Here is a 12,170-nt window from a genome sequence, read left to right as displayed (position 1 = left end):
ATGTTTATTGCTTTAAAGTTTATCATCGTTTTAGAAAAACTTTAACTTATATAATTTAATTTGTTACACGTTAGGGCCTAAGACAATATTTAAAATGAATCCTTTGAACCAACCATGGAGATGTTCGCATAGCAACCGGTAAAACCTTTTATCAACGGTCATTAATAATTTAAAAAGTTCATTAATAAATCAATCATACAAAATAATTGATTAATTAAATTAAATGTGTACAAATACAAAAGTCAATTACCATTTCAAATCGTTATCCAATAGCATCAAAACACACGGCATTTCAAAAGTGTAAAATGGCAAAAGCACTAAAAATGGAGTAACAATGAAACGAAGTTAGAAAAGTGTTGTTTGACGACAAAGAAATGCTCCAAAAAGTCACCACCCCTCCTTTCGCTCTCTTTCTTCACTTTTAGGCTGTTTCTCCCTTTTCATTTGGAGAGAGAAAGAATGCTAACGAATCGAACTACTCTGAGAACAGATAGGGAACTGTAGGGGAGACCAATTTAAACTCTCTCTCTCTCTCTCTCTCTCTCTCTCTCTCTCTCTCTCTCTTCGTCTTTCGTGCTTATCTGTGTTTCCTAATATTCAATCACCGGAAAACATAATCAACACAAAACCCTAAATCGAGGAAGCCAACGACACAGTTCAAGCCCACAGAAACGACAGGTAATCTTGCAATTTGTGATCTTTTGAATTCTCCACATCGGTCTGTCGATGGCAGCATAGTGTCTTGTGATTTTGTGATCAATTCTTCCACCATCTTGATCGAAAGAGGATCGTCTTTTTTGATTTTTACTATAAAGATTGAATCTTTGGATTGATCTCCCATTTGGGGTGTCTTGGTTGAATGTTTGTCTGTTTTTAACACTTTTGATTTTCCGATTTACGTATTCTAACCTGATTCGTGGACTTGTGGTTCCAATATCACATTGCTGAAGAAACTTGAAATCCAATTTCGTTTTGTTAGTGTTAGTGGATTCGCTTAATGTAAGATCACACTTCTTATTTGATAGATAATCTACAATTCCTCATTAATATATAACATGTTCAATGTTATAAACATCTACCATTGATGTCCCATGTTTCTGTTTTTAGTGAAGTTTCTTTTCAACTCAAGTAACTACGCTTTCCCTAAAAATGGAGACTTTGTGGATATTTCTTTAAAAAAATGGTCTTTTTCTGCAAATAGGCCACGTCAGCATATTGATAAGTGTGTGGAAAGTCAATTTTAAGGAAGAAAAATAGGATGCGGAGGTGGTTGTGTTGCACTTGTCAAGTTGAAGAGTCTTATTCATCAAATCACAATGATCCCATAAAGAATCCCACTGATTACACAGAAGGTATGTAATAAGTTGTCATGATTTTTATTTGGTATTTCCATTAGAAAGAAAAACAATTGTTGGAAATGTAAATGACAATTTTTATTCGAATCATTTGTGTATGATCTTTATAATGTTATTTATATATACCATGTAATATAGGGCATCAAAAGGGTCAAAAAGAATCTCCTATAAAACCTGAAGTGCAAAAAACAGCTCCACCAATAGAAGTTCCTGAACTTTCATTAGAAGAACTTAAAGAAAAAACCGATGATTTTGGATCAAAGGCATTAATTGGTGAAGGTTCATATGGAAGAGTTTATTTTGCAACTTTAAATAATGGAAAAACTGTTGCTGTTAAAAAACTTGATGTTTCTACTGAGGCTGAATCAAATAACGAGTTTTTGTCTCAGGTATGCCAACGATACTACAAATTATTGCATCAAAATGGTTATTTTTTTTGAGTATTTATTTAATAATCTTGTTATGTTTTTTTCTTTAATTTCAAGGTTTCCATGTTCTCAATGTTGAAGCATGAGAATCTTATCGAGTTGCTCGGTTATTGTGTTGAAGGAAATGTGCGTGTTTTGGCTTATGAATTTGCAACCATGGGATCTTTACATGACATTTTGCATGGTATGTAAACAACTTTGGTTCATGGAATTGGAATTTGAGATTCCATTCCGTGGTTTTTTTGGTTAGTTTTGTCAAAATCCATGGATTTCAACAATCCTAAGGAGGGTGGAAGGAATTCAATTTCATTCTTCCATTTTTATTAAAGAACTATAATATATGCAAGAAATAATTAAGTCTCAAAAACCGGTAATTGTAATTCATTTTGACCCTTTTACCCAGTCAAATCATCCCACTTTCAAAAGCTTAGATTTTAAATTTCATTACAAATTTGGTCTGGAATTTACACTTTTGGCCTAGATTTCAAAATTTTGTTACGACTTCATCCTAAATTTAGTTTTTTTTACATCTTTTTTTTTCAAAATTTTGTTTCGATTATGTTTTTGTTGCTTTATAAAATCATATATATACAAAAAAAACATATTTTAACATAAAAAACCTTCTTTTTTCTATATACAAAAAAACGCATGACATATAATGATTCCTTCAAATTCCAATTCCTCCGACTAATTAGTAATTCCATTTCTCCCAAAAACATTCAAAAAACCAAAAAAACACCCTTGTGATCTAATTACGGGATAATGACATAAAAACCCTTAAGTTTGCAGGTTTTTGTCAGTTCTACCCTTTTGCGGATTTTAGTTTCATCAAAACTTGATATTTCCACCTTTCTTTTTCAATTTTCCCCTCTGGTTTACCAAAGCCCTTACGTTTGGCATAAATGTTTGCTTTTACCGTTTTACCCTTTTTCTACTTCATAAAACCCCTTAAGTTTCGTTTTCTAGCTCATCAAAGTCCTTAACTTTGTCAAAAAAAAAAATTAATTTCACCAGATAAATTTGCAAAAAGGGTAAAAATCAAAAAAAAAAAAAAGTTGCAAATTTGAGAGATCAATGAACCTAAACTTACAAGCCTAACGTTTTTTATACCATTTCCCCTCTCTAATCATCTAAGTCAATAACTTATGAAAAATATAGTCATATAGTGGCAATTTTGTAAATATATAAATGTTGAAAATGACAATATGACGTGAAGGTAGGAAAGGGGTGCAAGGAGCACAACCAGGGCCAGTGATTGATTGGATGCAACGGGTAAAGATTGCAGTTGATGCAGCAAAAGGGCTTGAATATTTACATGAAAAGGCTCAACCTTGTATAATTCATAGAGATATAAGGTCAAGCAATGTGCTTTTATTTGAAGATTTAAAAGCCAAAATTGCAGACTTTAATCTTTCAAATCAATCACCAGACATGGCTGCTCGATTGCATTCTACTCGTGTATTGGGCACCTTTGGCTATCATGCACCAGAGTAATTAATTAATTAATCACTTTTAACTTTTCTTTATTATTATTATTATTATTATTATTATTATTATTATTATTATTTTGTTATTTTGAAATAGTGTTTTTGTGTGAAACAAAGTATTTTTAGTTTCTTCAAGTTTGCAAGAAACCAGTTTTACTGATATAAAATGGAAACAAACTTAGTATGGCATGTTGTTTTATGATTTTACATTTTTGGCCCAGGGTTTGGATTTTGTTGCGATTTTGGTCCAAACTTTTGTTTTTACAAATTCGCCCGAAATTAGTTTTTGGGTTATCTCAATAAAGACGTTTTTTTTGGATTAAACGTCAAATATATTTTTTGCTATTTTTTTCATTTTTTCCGATATGGCCCTTTTAGTCATTTGTAAAATGTGAGGGTTTTTTCAAGAAAAACTAAAAAAGTTGAGGGTTTATTTGGAAGCATTTAGAAGATTGAGGGTTTTTTCGGGAAAAAAATACAAAGTTGAGGGCTTTTTTTGGAACAAATGAAACAATACAAGGTCTTTTTCAAATAAAAAATAAATTTGAGGGTTAATCCAGAAAAAACACAAAATATTAAGGTCTTTTGAGATTCGCCCTTAGTTTTTCTTTACAATTTACTTTTTGTACAACTCATTTATAAAAAAGAAATTTACAACATTTTTGCATAAAATTTCAAATTTTTTGTTACAACTTTTTTTGCAACTTTTTATGACATTTATATCTTTTTGCACAACCTTTTTTTACATTTGCATATAAAAATTCAAAAAAAAAGTTGTAAAAGAAAGTCTTAAAAAAGGTAATTTCTAAAGAAAAACTAATTTTGGGGCGGATTTGTACAAAAAAGGGTTGATCCATAACCGTAACAACATTCAGAATTTGGGCCAAAAGTGTAAAATTGCAAAAAAAAATAAAAATAAAAATAAAAAAAAAAAAACATTCTGTACCTGATATAGCAAGTAAAAACCAAAAAAAAAAAAAAGTTTGTTTCCATTTTATTTAATAAAATCAGTTTGTTGGCAACTTGAAGACACTGAACTGTTATTTTTTTTTTTATTTATTGATTTAGCCACAGAACAAGTCCTATAATATTCATTAAGAAAGTAACAGTTTTGTGGTTAAATACTTAATTTGATAAAATGTTAAAACTACATTGTGCTTTTCTGTATTTTAATCTTTTTAAAAACCATATAAGTGGGAAAATTAGTTTTTCAAACGGTCTAAAAACTATAATGCTTTAAATTTAATCACTACAAAAATCAGTTATAGTGGCTAAATCAATAAAATCATGAAAGCATGTTGTGTTTTTCTTTATTTTTCCCTTTTTTCACTTCAATTACATACAAGTAAATGAAAAAAAAAAAACTTAATGTTGTAACACTTATTGGTAAATTGAAAGAACCCAAAAAGATATATTCCTCAATGCATATATATATTTTATCTTTTAGTAAATAGTTATTTTTCAACTTAATGTTTTAAAATTAAAATTAAATACTTGTGTAGATACGCGATGACTGGGCAATTAACACAAAAGAGTGATGTGTATAGCTTTGGTGTTGTTCTTCTTGAGCTTTTAACTGGCCGGAAGCCTGTTGATCACACAATGCCACGTGGACAACAAAGCCTTGTCACTTGGGTGGGTTTTTGTTTAATTCCTATTTTGCCCCTCAAGTTGGCAAACAATGTCTTACACTACTAGTGATATATGTGATCATTTATTACTTTCTTCTTAAATAGGCTACTCCAAGGCTAAGCGAAGACAAGGTTAAACAATGTGTAGATCCAAAGCTCAAGGGAGAATATCCTCCAAAGGCAGTTGCAAAGGTCTCTCTCTCTGTCTCTCTCTCTCTTCAAATATATATATATATATATATATATATATATATATATATATATATATTTGAGAATCATGGATATTTTGTGAATGTAAAGTTGTATTTGGCGCGCCACAGTTAGCTGATAAGCTAGCTTATTTTTCGAGTTTTTTTAAATTGTCATGTTTGAGAAGCAAAAGTAGCTGATAAGCTAGCTTTTGAAAAATCTACTTAGGCTATGTTTGACGTACTAGCTGAAAAGCTAGCTGCTAGTTGAAAAATAAAAAGCTAGCTGATAGGTGAAAAACTACCTGATAAAAATGATGTTTGGTAAAACTAACTGAAAGATATAAAATGATGACATTTAAAATAATGTGGTTTTATAGTTAATTAAGGGGTATATTTGGAAAATTTTAAAAAAGCTCATAAAAAGCTAGCTTATAAGCTACTTTTTGGTATTGCCAAAAATGATAACTTAAAAAAAAATCAAAAAATAAGCTAGCTGTGGCGCGCCAAACACTGCCTTAGATTAGCTTATTAGCTGGCAGCTAGCTTTTTAGCTACCAGCTAGTTTTTCAGCTACCAGCTAGCTTTTCAGCTAGTCGCCAAACATAGCCTAAGAACGAATCTGATGTTCCAAAATTGTTTTTACATTCACACATTACTTATCATTCTCATATGAAGTTAGTTATGTATGTATGTATGTATGCATGTATTGATACATACACATCATGTAATGTGACTAAGTCAACGGTTTTATTTATTTTGATGATGCAGTTGGCAGCTGTGGCTGCATTATGTGTGCAATATGAATCCGAGTTTAGGCCAAACATGAGCATTGTTGTGAAGGCTCTTCAACCACTTTTAAAGGCTTCTCCACCAACAGCACCTGAGATTTTAACAACAGAATGAAAATCTTGATTCATTGTTCATGAAAAATTCTCAACTTCAATGGGAAAACAAACATTGGTTGGTGGTGTGTTCATCTGTAGATTCTGCCTTTTGCCACCTTTTTATATATACACATATACATACATAACATATATATACGTATAGGGTTTTATCCGTTTGATTCTTGCATTTGAGAAGTATTGTTGAGCTGTTTTTTTTGTTTGATGGAATTTTATGAATAACGTGAGAGTTTTGAATTTGGTTTTGTTGTGATTTGTTATATTACTTGAGGTTTTCTGCTTGTTTTGTGTGATCTTGTATTGATTTTGGTTTTGTTTATTGTTATGAGATGAAAGAGTTGGTGTTTCCCTTTTAGTTGGGTTTCTGGCAATGTAGCGCAACAAAGTATGACGCATTTATACATTTAGTCATTCAAGTTTTTTTGTGCACAATAGACCATCAAAGTTAAGTTTTACCTGTTAAATAGAGTAACCATCCAATATAATTCCGGTTTCACCGGTAAAACATAGTACACGTTTTTTTTTTTTTTTTTTTTATTACAAAATTAGAAATCAAAACTTCATCCACGTGACTTTTATTTTTCCATTTCATGTTTTATGTTTGAGGTCTCTCTCTCTCTTAGGGATCCATCAACATTATCTTCTCCTGTATTCATTTTCCTCATTTCTGCAGGCCATCTTCACCCTTCAAAATAATCTCTCCCCTTGTACGTATTTTCCTCTCAAAATTCTAGGGCTCCAACAAAACATGAATCATAACAAGGAAGGATTTGAGTTCTTTTTAGACCCATCGATTTAAACCTACAATCGATTGAAGAAAGAGGAATGAAAACACAAAAACACGAGCAACCAATCAAGGCCATAACCTTGTTCATCTTCAGTTTCATATTTATGACTACTCACTCTTGTATCTCTATGAAAAAATCCAACAATAGTCCCCCTCCATCCCACTCGATCTTCACGAAGACCATTGCTACTATTTCCATCAAGACGGCTACTATGGTTTCAGTGAGAAATACTTCAAATCCATGGAATACCCTAAATTAAATCGATCAATTTTCAGGTTAGAACTGTGGCTTCCATGGCTGTTTTCTAGTATATGAAATCAATTCGGAAGAAATCTACAAACTGAGCTCGATTTTTGGAAGAAATCAATTTCGGTTTTTCCTTGAAACACATGAACACATAAACACACCTTGTTCATATTCTGAACTAGTAGGAAGGAGGATGAGAGGCATCAATTTTTGAAATTGATTCCATTTAGTTGTAAAAGGTCTGATTTTGAAGGTCAACGATAGTGATAGGTGCGAGATAGTGATAGGTGCGATAGGCTGAAGAACAGAACCAGACATGAACGATGGTGTGTTTTCCAGATTTTTTAAAGGTGTGTTTCTTGGCTTTGATAGATGATTTTTTTCTCAGTGTACTTGTCGTTGGGATATTTTTCTACTGAGGGATTTAAGAATCATGAACACCTTTAGTAGGCAGATTGGGGAGTTTTTGATGGTAAAATTACTAGTAGAATAAAACGATTACAGATATAAATTTCTAGGTTTAAAACATTGATTAGAACCTGATTTATATGAGGAGGTGAAGAAGATGTGGACATGAACAACAAGGATAAGGATGTAATAGATGGTGAAGAAGATGAGAGTGTGAACAACGAATGTTTCGCAATTGATTTGTTCTATAACAAAACTGATATAAAAAAAATGCCACATCATAAAAAAGATATAAAAAAGTATAATTTAAAATGTCACGTCATAAAAGTAACCGGCTTCTTCTTTATCAGGTTATATAATGATGTATTTAATAGGTAAAATTTAACTTTAATGGTCTTTTGCGTAAAAAAAAAACTTAAATGACTAAATGTGTAAATGCATCAAACTTTGTTTGCTACGGTGTCAAAAACTCTTTTTAGTTTATCTATGTTTTTAGCCTTTTTTTGGTTCATCAAGACACAATTTGACAATTTGCACTCTTTCCCATGAATATTACATGGTTGTATCTCTTTGATTCGTCAAATGTGAAAATAGTCAATTATTCTAATGATTGGTGACAAGAAAATGTTAAAATTTTTATTTGGACGATATTTAGAACGGAATGTTCAAGAATGGAATTTTTTTTTGTGGGTGTCATGATAAACTGCAAATATTTTTACATTTGGGCCGCTTGTGTAACTTTTTTATTTCTCTCGGGTTCAAGAAAAGTGGTTGACTGAGAAAATGATATTTGTCTTTTGTCACTTTTTTAGATTAGAAAACTATTGAAAATAAATGATTATTATTTTCTATAGTAAATTACAATCGTATGCATATGTTAAAACACAAGTTCATATTTTCAAAGATTAATTTGGATTAACTGTTGATCTCTTGACATAAAAAATCTTTTGTCCTTAATAAATTATTTTTTAATTTTCTTTTATTCATTGATCATTTTAAATTAAAAAAAAAAAACAAAAAAACAAAAAAAAATGAAGAATACTCCACCAAAATCACCCCCTTTCCTTTTCCAAAATTCATTTCTTCTTTTCTCAGCACCTCCTACAACTATCACTAGTCATCACTCAAACCTAATACGAACCATAAACCTGTAAATCAGAGAAGATGGGGGATTCAGATCCGAGAAGCAAGTTTAAATCGTACCCAAATCTTCTCCATCAAAAAAGGAGACAAAGAGAGGATTGCATTTGAGGCGGTGTTTGAGATGGTTTTTAGGGATGATTTGTGGCAGTTTTAGGCGGTTTTGGTGAATGTAAGGTTCACAAATGGTTGTTAGTATTCAACACCAGGTTTGATGGTTAGGTGCTCGCATTTGAAGGCAATGATTTTCGAGGGTGGTTGCAAAAACAATTACTGTTTTTGGTGGTGTAGAGGTTGGGTTCGATGATGGGCGGCCGATGCTCCTGTGGTTCACATAGAAGGCGGCGATGTTCAGGAAAAAGAAATGGTTGATGATTCTGTATGAATGTGTGAATACACGAGGCTACAAAAAGAAAAGTGACCGAAATTTGACGTTAAGAGGTGTGCTCGAGTGGCGATTGACCGAAAATGGTGGATCAGTGGTTTTTCAAGAGTTAACAAAAGAGGGAGTAAGAAAAATTAGTAAAAGGAAGGTGTTATGGGGATGTTGGGGTTTTTTTCTTTTATTTTTAAATTAATACTCCCTCTATCCCATACTAATAGTATATGTTTCATTTTTTATTTGTCCCAAAATAATAGTTTATTTTTAAAAATAAACATTTTTTTTTACCAAAATACACCTCTTTATTAGTTAACCTACCATGAAATTAAATGCAACAAAATGGTACGATTATGATTTCATTTATTAAAGTTAATGGTAATTAATGTTTCCTTAATCTGTGTGTTTTTTATCTGTGGACAATAATTTTGGGATGGAAGAAGTAATAATTATATCATATAAATTAACTGGAAAAGAAATACAAAATAACATAAGGGTGTTTGGGATTACTTTTTAATGTTAAAAGTCTTTTTTGTAAAATGACTTTTTGACCAATGACTTTTTCCAGAAGTGAACCTTAAAAATGTGTTTGTATTTGCTTTTAGGGTAAAAGTCATCTTTTTATGTTAAAAAGTCCCAAAAGTCAAAAAAAGATATGATTTTGTGACTTTTGAAACACTAACTTTTCTTTTTACATAAAAAGTAATTTTAAAAAATCTTTTTCTTTACCCAAACATCTTTTGGCTATTTTTTAACTTTTTGAAAAAATTTAGAAGGCAAAAGTTGTTTTAACTTTTAAAAGAAATCCCAAACATGCTCATAATAGTCATTTTATGTCTCGTAAGAGATAGAGTGTACAAATTTACACTAATGAGGTATATGAAGCCACGGTTGTCAAAATCGCAATCCTGATCGTAGTTACGTACGATCCCAGGTATAAAAAATGAGTCGGATCATCAACAAGTTGTATTTGGGGTAGGATCGTAGGTAGGATCCTAAGATTGGGATCCGATCCGATCATACCTTCCCTTTTTTTTAGGAAAATGATTTTTTACCATTTTATGTCTTTTATCTTTTACCAATTTATCGTTTAACATTTTGTGTTGCGACTTATGATTAATATTTTGAAGTTTTTATAACTTTTGAACAAAAAAAATGAATGTTTGGAATATTTTTCATGTTTTAAAATTATAAATTTAAATAATGTTTTATTTTGTGGAATCTTAGAATCTCAATCCCGATCTTGCAAACCCAAAAAACGATCCTACCTAGGATCCCAATCTTAACAACCTTGGATGAAGCATGTAATTTTAACCAAACAAGGACGGTCCGAGTTAATTTTTGAAAATAGAAACTAAACATGCATTTTGACATATGCACGAGGGACGGTTGGTATAAAAAGTCTAAAAAGATTAACAATCTTATTTGATATCTATCAATTTTAACATGAAAAAAATTTGTTGGAACAAGAAAGAATAACTAATAGGTAAATGATTAGTGTCTTAATACATTCGAACCATCATAGTTTTTTACTCAACACATTAAGTCATTATATCGAAATTTATTTTTAGCCATAAATAATTATGAATATTAACATTGGTTCCAATACGTGCAATTATTGCTTGACAGAGGAAGAAGAAATCAATCATATTTTGTTAAAATGTCCATTCGCGAACACTGTTTTGGAGTGGGTACTTAAATGGTGTCGGTTGTCATTTCTATATCCAGACTCTATGGAGAACTTAATCGATTATGTTACCAAATGGGAGAACGGTAGAAAGAAAAGGAAAATACCGACGAGTATTTGTTACAGTTTATGGAGTATATAGAAGGCCCGGAATGAAAGATTGTACAAAAATCGTATTACCAACCCAACGAAGGTGGCAAATAGTATCAAATCAAACGGTGTTTACTTGGATCAAATACATGAGATTGAATTGTCCATTCAAATGGATAGATTGGAGTATTTGTCCGTTTTTGTGTATTTGAGATGATTAAAAAAATTTGTATTTGTATTTATCTTTTGCTGTGTAGTTTCTTGCTAGGCTTGGCTTTTATTTTTAATATCATTTGTCCTTTCAAAAAAAAAATCAATGATTTTAATTTTAAAGACCATTTTTTTTCTTTTATGAGAAAATGACCTCTTTGTTTGGAATGGCTCATTCCGGACATTTAAGATTAACTTTATGTCGCATTAAAAGTATTTTTTCAGACAAAAAAATATAATTTATGTTCTAAATAGATATACATTCCACAATTAAAGAATATATACTAAATCTGAAGAAAGTTTTTGTAATTTTGATAAAATAATTTTTTATTGAAATCTAAAAAATTTAAAGCAACATAGCAAATTGGAAGTAGGCAAACATGGGCTTAAAATATGATTTTTGATTGAAAAGCTAGTGATCCAAATTATCATTTCCGACAAAAGAGCTTTTTGAAAGTATTTGATGCAAATTAGAATAAAATCAGGACTCGGAGATCATTTAGGTAAAATGCAAAAAAAGTGGATTAAAAACAAAAGGTTTAACGAAAAAAATTGTCTTTTTGATATCCCTTTAAACAAATATATAAAGGGTACCCATATATAAAATCAAAAGTCGTCTTCATTCTCGACAATGTGGATTAACAAAATCAATGTCTTCTCCCTCATCCTCCTCAAGGTCAAACATGGATATGGTTATGTGCAGGTGTTCTTTGCGAGCTTCATTGTACACCTCATGGGTAAATGAAGATTCAGGAAGGAGATTTCATGGATGCCGTAATTTCAAGGTAAATTTTTTTTTCCCGATTTATACTTGTAGTGTAATCGATGTATTTGATGACAAAACAAGTTTTTTTTTAGGAAAATGGATGTGGGTTCTTCAGGTGGTTGGACCCACCATTCTGTCCAAGAGCTCGTGAAGTGATTTATTATTTAAAAGATGACTTCAAGAACAGCAAGGATCAAATTCAGGAACTGAAATATAAGATTCTTAAAAAAGAGTTGGAAACGAAGTCAAAAGAGGCAAAAGAACTAAGAAATGAGCTACAAAAGAGGAAGAAAGGAGGTTTATTTTTGGATTTTGTTGTTATTGTACTAATTATTTTGGCAATTAAGTTGTTGAATTTATTCTGACAATTTGTGGATCACGCTTTCATGAAATTGGCGTTGACTCATCTTGCACAAACTACATCAATATGCTTGTATTTGTTAATAGATGATACTTTAAGTA

The 12,170-nt window shown here is 31.0% G+C and overlaps 1 protein-coding gene and 1 long non-coding RNA gene across 3 annotated transcripts; both read left to right on the top strand.

Annotated features, from left to right (window-relative positions):
* The first annotated feature begins 351 nt into the window (after positions 1-351).
* Positions 352-6,231, top strand: LOC145086735 (protein CYTOSOLIC ABA RECEPTOR KINASE 7-like). Of its 2 annotated transcripts, none has more exons than XM_079024575.1 (8): positions 352-678; positions 1,202-1,352; positions 1,494-1,744; positions 1,841-1,967; positions 3,000-3,138; positions 4,773-4,905; positions 5,007-5,093; positions 5,861-6,231. In XM_079024575.1, exons 2-8 carry the CDS (start codon positions 1,259-1,261, stop codon positions 5,993-5,995), a joined length of 966 nt encoding a protein of 321 aa, XP_078880701.1. In that variant the 5' UTR covers positions 352-678; positions 1,202-1,258; the 3' UTR covers positions 5,996-6,231. The 2 variants fall into 2 exon arrangements, with proteins under 2 accessions (XP_078880701.1, XP_078880700.1); XM_079024574.1 differs by having other exon boundaries at positions 354-678; positions 3,000-3,273.
* A 5,287-nt stretch (positions 6,232-11,518) lies between these two features.
* On the top strand, positions 11,519-12,170 carry LOC145090434 (uncharacterized). Its single transcript, XR_013701568.1, has 2 exons — positions 11,519-11,727; positions 11,801-12,170. It is a non-coding gene; the product is annotated as an uncharacterized LOC145090434 (long non-coding RNA).

The sequence above is a fragment of the Lactuca serriola genome, chromosome 2 (assembly GCF_051521515.1).
Source record: "Lactuca serriola cultivar US96UC23 chromosome 2, Lser_US96UC23_V15, whole genome shotgun sequence".
Taxonomy (NCBI): domain Eukaryota; kingdom Viridiplantae; phylum Streptophyta; class Magnoliopsida; order Asterales; family Asteraceae; genus Lactuca; species Lactuca serriola.
This window is presented reverse-complemented; position numbering and strand designations above follow the sequence as displayed.

Bases quoted from the DNA above. Each gene is read 5' to 3' on its own strand.
- LOC145086735 (XM_079024574.1), top strand. From the start codon at position 1,259: ATGCGGAGGTGGTTGTGTTGCACTTGTCAAGTTGAAGAGTCTTATTCA. The intron at 3,274-4,772 runs GTAATTAATTAA...ATACTTGTGTAG, and splicing joins TTTGGCTATCATGCACCAGA to ATACGCGATGACTGGGCAAT. The intron at 5,094-5,860 runs GTCTCTCTCTCT...TTGATGATGCAG, and splicing joins CTCCAAAGGCAGTTGCAAAG to TTGGCAGCTGTGGCTGCATT.